Raw genomic sequence first — 6,228 nt, forward strand, 5'->3', positions numbered from 1 at the left:
ATCATAAACCGGCAAACATGGAAGGAGTTATCGATACTCAAGATTGGGGTTATCACCCTTAATATACAAAAGTTGGTCAACCAACGGTGTGATTCAATATCAAAGGTATCATTTCTTCATCATCTTTGATTATTTTCAAAGTACAGCCTGGGTTATAAACCCTGGCTATATATACATTTGGGCATCATGACCCGTCTTGTGGTAAGCCGCCAAGACATTTTCAACTTGTTGTATGCAGGAACAGTTTGAATCACACGGCTATGGATTATGAACATAATATATCCTAAAACATGGTGGATTCATAGTATCAGGCAAAATAAGTATGCGCGATGGCATAGCAGACCAAGTGTTTTGAACTAGCCTATTAGAAGGCGTTTTAATGCCCAAAAAGAATAATTGTTTTCAGCAAGTGTGGCAGTACGCAAAAGGCTAAACCGGCTGCCGGATCATGACTCGTCACCAGGCTGACTTGAAGGCTGTGGATTGTCTTGCGCTGGCGCATCCTCCTCCTCTCTACCCAGTGGCTGGATGTCAATGGTTGCCCAATCGATTCCAGTTAAAGCTTGGAACAAGCTTCATCGCTTATAAGGTTGGAGGGGTCAACATCAGGGGCATATGTGTGCTTACGAATTGGCAGAATAAGATCTTCTACATCATGTGTTGGCGCAGGAAGTCTTTTATGATCAGAATCATAAACCAGCTGATAGTGAGAGAGATCTGTTTCTTCAGCCAATTTTCTCGCTAAGGGGCGCATTTCCCTTGTTAACCTTCAAAGATCATCATTGTTGAACTCTGAACCATCCTCCTTTACGCCAGGGTAGCCGCCGCCTATATCCGACGACTCAAGATCTGATATCCATGCCTTAGCCCGGATTAGTGCAGTCAGCGCACCTGACCTTGCAGCTGATCTTTTTAATTCGTCCAACCAGGTAGGCAGCACTGACAGCTTCTCAAGGGTTTCCTTTATAAAAGTTGGAGGTGGTTTGTTGAAAGAACATGCGGTGCCCCCATGTTTGGTTTTGGTAATTGATGACAATCTCTATGGACTAATGGTTGCCTTGAGTTATATTTGAAGGTTTTGTCCATAGGCTTTTCTTGGAGTACATGTGTTGGTTTCAAGGAGAGTTTGTGTCGACCAAGGTGCTATTCAAGGAGTTACCTAAAGATTGGTCTTGTGAGAGGTTGATCAAGACTAAGTTAAAGAGTGAATCAAGATGATCAACCCACAAAGCGTAGAAGATGTACCGAGAGGGATCAAGTGATCCCATGGTATGGTAAGCATTGTCAATTACGCTTTGTGTACTAACCCATGATCTTCGTGAGGGTTCTTTGTGGGGTTAGGTTGCGGTGTGCAAGTTCAAGTGGAGCACCACGAAGAGATCAAATGCTTGAAGCTTGTTGTCCTTTGTGGTGACAATGGACCTGTGAAGATGTGCGGAAGAGTAGCTCGCCCATAGTAGAGTATGGGGGAGCAATCAACTAGTCTTCATCGACTCAACACAATCAAGAAAGGTTGCGGTGCAAGTTCAAGTGGAGCATCACGAAGAGATCAAATGCTTGAAGCTTTCCGTCCATTGTGGTGACAATGGACTTGTGAAGATGTGCGGAAGAAAGGCTCACCATAGTGGAGTATGGGGGAGCAATCAACTAGTCTTCATCGAGCCAACACAATCAAGAAAGGTGGTCCAACTTGAGGGAGTCTAGATCGTCACCATCTAGCTCAAGTGGACCATGTGCAAGGCAAAGGTTTGCCCTTGATAGGTTTTCTATTTTACCGGTCCCATGATGGTAGTTGGGAGACCGGGTTATAGGATCGATTGCCATACTATCAAGGGGGCCCCTCAATGAGTAGCTTGATCATATCGTTCGTTGAGAGCTCAAACCATTGCATCCTTGCATCATCTTTCTTGGTTCTTGTTTGGTTCTCTTTGTGAGTCTTAGAGCTTACGGTCATCTTGTTGGCAAGCTTGAGTTCATCGAAAACGGAGTTCGCTTGCATCTTCTATGATGTTTTCGATGTTGGAGGTTTTGCCGGTTCTTCTCGGTTGGAGGTTTCACTCATCTTTCTGTTAGGCATACCTCCCCTGCCTCCTCGCTGTTTTGATGCTACTCGTCGTCTTGTTTCCAACAAGCTTGAGTTTGCTCAATTCGGAGCTCATTTGCAGAAGTTATGGCAGTTCTGGTTTTCTTGAGTGTGGTTTTTGTCAGGGTCCCAGTGGTAGTACCGTGGTACCCAGCGGTAGTACCGCTGAGGAGTCACAAGCGGCAGTACCGCTCCGCAGCGGTAGTACCGACGGTGACTCCGCAGTAGTACTACCGTTGGCTTACCAGGTCCCTACCGCGTCGATTCGAGGGGTCTTTTTCTGTGTCGGATTGTGTGGTACCTCGCTGCGGCAGTAGTGCGGCAGTACCGCTCCTTAGCGGCAGTACCGCCCTTCCTCCGCGGTAGTACCGCCCGGTTCCCTCTTTCCCTTTCCCCTTCGTTCTGCGCGACAGTACCGCCCAAGGGAGCGGTAGTACCGCTTAACCCAGCGGTAGTACCGCTGTCTCCTGCGGTACTACCGCCCCAAGGTTCATGTTTTGTTGCTCCTTTTCCCTGTTTCTTCTGCCTGAGTGGTAGTACCGCTCGTGGAGCGGTAGTACCGCTCGTGTGCGGGCTAAGCACATAACGGTTGGATTTTCCCCCTCCTATAAAAGGGGGTCTTCTTCCCCAATGAACCTAATCCTTCGAGCTCGTGTTCTTCCCCCATTGTTGACCTTCTTCAAGCTTGCTAACTCTCAATCCCTCCATGGATTCTTGCTAGTTTTTGAGGGAAAAGAGAGAGGAGATCTAGATCCACATTTCCACCAATCACTTTCTCCTCTATGTGAGGGGAACCCCTTGGATCTAGATCTTGGAGTTCTTGGTGTTCTCTTTCTTGTTGTTCCTCTCATTTTCCTCCCTAGCATTAGTTGCTTCGGTGGGATTTGAGAGAGAAGGACTTGGGCACTCCGTGTGCCCTTGCCATTGCATTTGGTGCGTCGGTTTGAGGCTCAACGTGATACGTGGAAGTTACAAGTTGAGAAGCTTATTACTCTTGGGTGCTTGGTACCCTTGAGCTTGTTCCTCTTGGGTGCTTGGGCGCCCTAGATGGTTGTTGGTGTTCAGAGCTCAATCATTGTGGTGCAAAGCTCCGGGAAAGCGTCGGGGTCTCCAATTAGGTTGTGGAGATCGCCCCGAGCAATTTGACGGGTATCGGTGACCGCCCCAAAGGGTTACCAAAGTGTACGGGTTCGGTGACCGCCCCCAGGGGTTGCCATTTGTACGGGTTCGGTGACCGCCCTCAAGGGTCCCTTAGTGGAATCACGACATCTTGCATTGTGCGAGAGCGTGAGGAGATTACGGTGGCCCTAGTGGCTTCTTGGGGAGCATTGTGCCTCCACACCGCTCCAAACGGAGATTAGCATCCGCAAGGGTGTGAACTTCGGGATACATCGTCGTCTCCTCGTGCCTCGGTTATCTCTTACCCGAGCCCTTTACTTATGCACTTTACTTTGTGATAGCCATATTGTTTCTTGTCATATATCTTGCTATCACATAGTTGCTTATCTTTCTTAGCATAAGTTGTTGGTGCACATAGGTGAGCCTAGTTGTTTTAGTTTTTGTGCTTGGCAAATTAACCGCTAGGTTTATTCCGCATTTGTTCAAGCCTAAACCGTAATTATTTTAAAACGCCTATTCACCCCCCCTCTAGGCGACATCCATGATCTTTCATTTGTTATGAGAAGCAGTGCAAATGGCCCGTTGGGCTCCGAGATATAACTGCTCTATAAGGGTATAGGCAGCCTTCAGCTTTATCCGCATGTCAGAGCCCAGATGGGTAATGCGAGTTCCTGCGTCATTGCGAGCATCAGTAAACCGGTAACTGATGAGATAATGTATGTTGAAAACTTAGGTGAGGATACTTACCAAATACAACAGCGGTCTTGGCATTTATCTGCCGCTTTAAACCGGTCAGCTCTTCGGCCACCGGTTTAAGGGCTGCTTCTGCGTCTTCAGCTCTCTTTTGTAATGCGGTTTTCTCTATGCCCCAATCCACCCGTTCCTTCTTAAAGGTTTCCTTCAGCTTCTCCATGGCTACTAAGGCACTGGTCAGTTCCTCTTTCGCTTTGGAGGTTTCTGCTTGCTGGGATTTGATATTCTCTTGAAGATCAGCGGTTTGGGCTTCCTTTTTGCTCAGCTCAGCCTATGAGAGAAAGACATATTATGAGGTGGCAGTGAATATTTGAAGTACCAAGCACATAACAAGTTATATACTTGGCACTTCGGAGCTAATGCCTATTCGCTTGATTATCAGAATTTTTTTACAACTCCCAAGCGCAATACAAGTATTATTCTTGGCACTTGGGGGCTAATGTACATTTGCTCAAAGTAACATTGGTCAAAGTCACGGTTCAACTTGGAAAGATAAACCGGCCCTTGGGAACTACACAGGCGAAAGTTGAAAGATTACAATTCTAAAGTACCGGTTCATCTTCAACAGATCAACCGGCCCTTGGAGGATAAGCATGCAAAGTTGAGATATTACAAAGTCCCGGTTTAGATTGGCATCATAAATCGGCCCTTGGGGGCTACTGGAGTTGGTACTGGAAATTGGAAATAAGAGAGAAATAGTTATGTAGTTACCTCATATCGCTCCTTCATCAGATTCACTAAACCGGCTTCGTAATCAAGACTTGTGTACAGACGGTTTAAAAAACCAGAATGAAGTTCTTGGGCGTTGAGGTGGGCGTAGCTTGACAAGTCTGTGTTCCACTTGCCTTTTCCCATAGCAGAAAGCTCTTCCTTGGCACTATGTTTTGATAAAGCAACATGATTGCCAGGAGTGGTGTGGCCAAAGCCGGTAATCGTAATGTCATCTTCCTTGTCATCAGCAGCCTGCACTAGAGTTGACGATTTATCAGTAGCCTTAGCCGGACTTGACGGTTTATCATTAGTGCGGACCGGGCTTGTCGGTTTATCAGCATGGCCTGTTGCGTCAACTTCTACTTGTTCAACAAGAAAGTCATGATCTTGAGGTGGCGGATCATCAAGCATGGCGTCAGCATTGGTTCCTTCCGGTTCTGGAGTTCTTTCCGGTTCAATAAGCACATCGTCATCAGAAGGTTTATTTACCCAAGCTTTCTTGCTGGGTCTGGCCTTGGCTCTGAAAGAAAAATATATAAAGGTCAGTATAGCACGCAAGTATAAAGCGTCAAAGGATTAAGTTTAAAGTGTTTACCCATGAACAGTCTTAAGAGGAGGGAGCTGTGTGGCCGTTGTTCGCCAGATGATGAATGAGGTGTTCCCTGATAATTTGAATTGGACGGATTAAGAGGTTGTCGAAAATAACCTGCCTTGGGATAAGAAGTATCGGAAGTGTGTAAGACCTCATATTGACGTTTCCGAACAGGAGTGTTCGGTAAACCGGCTGAAGTAACTACTTGGTCGCTGTGCCGGGTTGTGCGGCGAGCTTCATGTTGCTGCTTCTTCAAAAGAAAGTGTGGGTCCAAGTGAGCTAGGGGGTGAGAAATTTTTACTTTCCGGATTGCTTGACGGATTTTTTGTGTTGGCAGAGGGTCTGAACCGGAGGAAAGGATAATTACCTCTACGGCATCAGCTTGGCTGCCTTCAGCGTCATCCTGATAATAATCATTGTCAATGAGGTGTATGAAAAACGAACCAAGAGAGTCATGTTCTACCTCTGAGTCCGGATTATCCGGGTCATCATCAACGTCCGGTTCAGAGGGTTCAGTAGTTTTCTTCTTGGCATGTCTTTTAGTAACCTTGGTCTTGGGGCGAGGTGTCTTGGCCGGTTTATCTCGAGGTTTCTTCTTCCAAAATGAGTCGTCACCCTGTTAAAAGATTGACAAAGGATATAAGAGATTACACAGTTAAGAATATCAAGTACAAGCAGGAGTGAGGCAATTCTTACAGCTGGCGGTTTATTCAAAGTATAGAAGGGACTTAACCCGATCTTGCTACAGACAGCCTCCGATTCATTCAGTATTTTCTTAACAGACTCAGTAACTTTAGCCTCTGTTAGCTGAATGTCAATATGTCATTGAGGATCTTTTGAGTCCCCTGTGTACTCACACATTAAACCGGGGCGACGGCTTAATGGTAAAATACTCCAAGATATCCAGCAACGGACAAAGTCAACTCCTGTCAAACCATTAGCCATAAAAGCTCTGAGCTTGGCGAGCTGT

The 6,228-nt window shown here is 46.4% G+C and overlaps 1 protein-coding gene across 1 annotated transcript; it reads right to left on the bottom strand.

Annotated features, from left to right (window-relative positions):
• Positions 1 to 769: 769 nt before the first annotated feature.
• Positions 770 to 5,077, bottom strand: LOC147990675 (uncharacterized). The gene is made up of 4 exons (XM_087538347.1): positions 4,667 to 5,077; positions 3,950 to 4,226; positions 3,762 to 3,873; positions 770 to 989 (listed from the first exon to the last, which is right to left on the bottom strand). Exons 1-4 carry the CDS (start codon positions 5,075 to 5,077, stop codon positions 770 to 772), a joined length of 1,020 nt encoding a protein of 339 aa, XP_087394473.1.
• Between the last annotated feature and the right edge of the window lie 1,151 nt (positions 5,078 to 6,228).

This window comes from Triticum urartu, chromosome 1A (assembly GCF_056163025.1).
Source record: "Triticum urartu cultivar PI428250 chromosome 1A, HENAU_Tu73, whole genome shotgun sequence".
NCBI classification, from domain to species: Eukaryota; Viridiplantae; Streptophyta; class Magnoliopsida; order Poales; family Poaceae; genus Triticum; species Triticum urartu.

Bases quoted from the DNA above. Each gene is read 5' to 3' on its own strand.
- LOC147990675 (XM_087538347.1), bottom strand. From the start codon at position 5,077: ATGCTTGATGATCCGCCACCTCAAGATCATGACTTTCTTGTTGAACAA. The intron at 4,227-4,666 runs GTAACTACATAA...TTTCTCTCATAG, and splicing joins TGATGAAGGAGCGATATGAG to GCTGAGCTGAGCAAAAAGGA. The intron at 3,874-3,949 runs GTAAGTATCCTC...GCAATGACGCAG, and splicing joins CAAGACCGCTGTTGTATTTG to GAACTCGCATTACCCATCTG.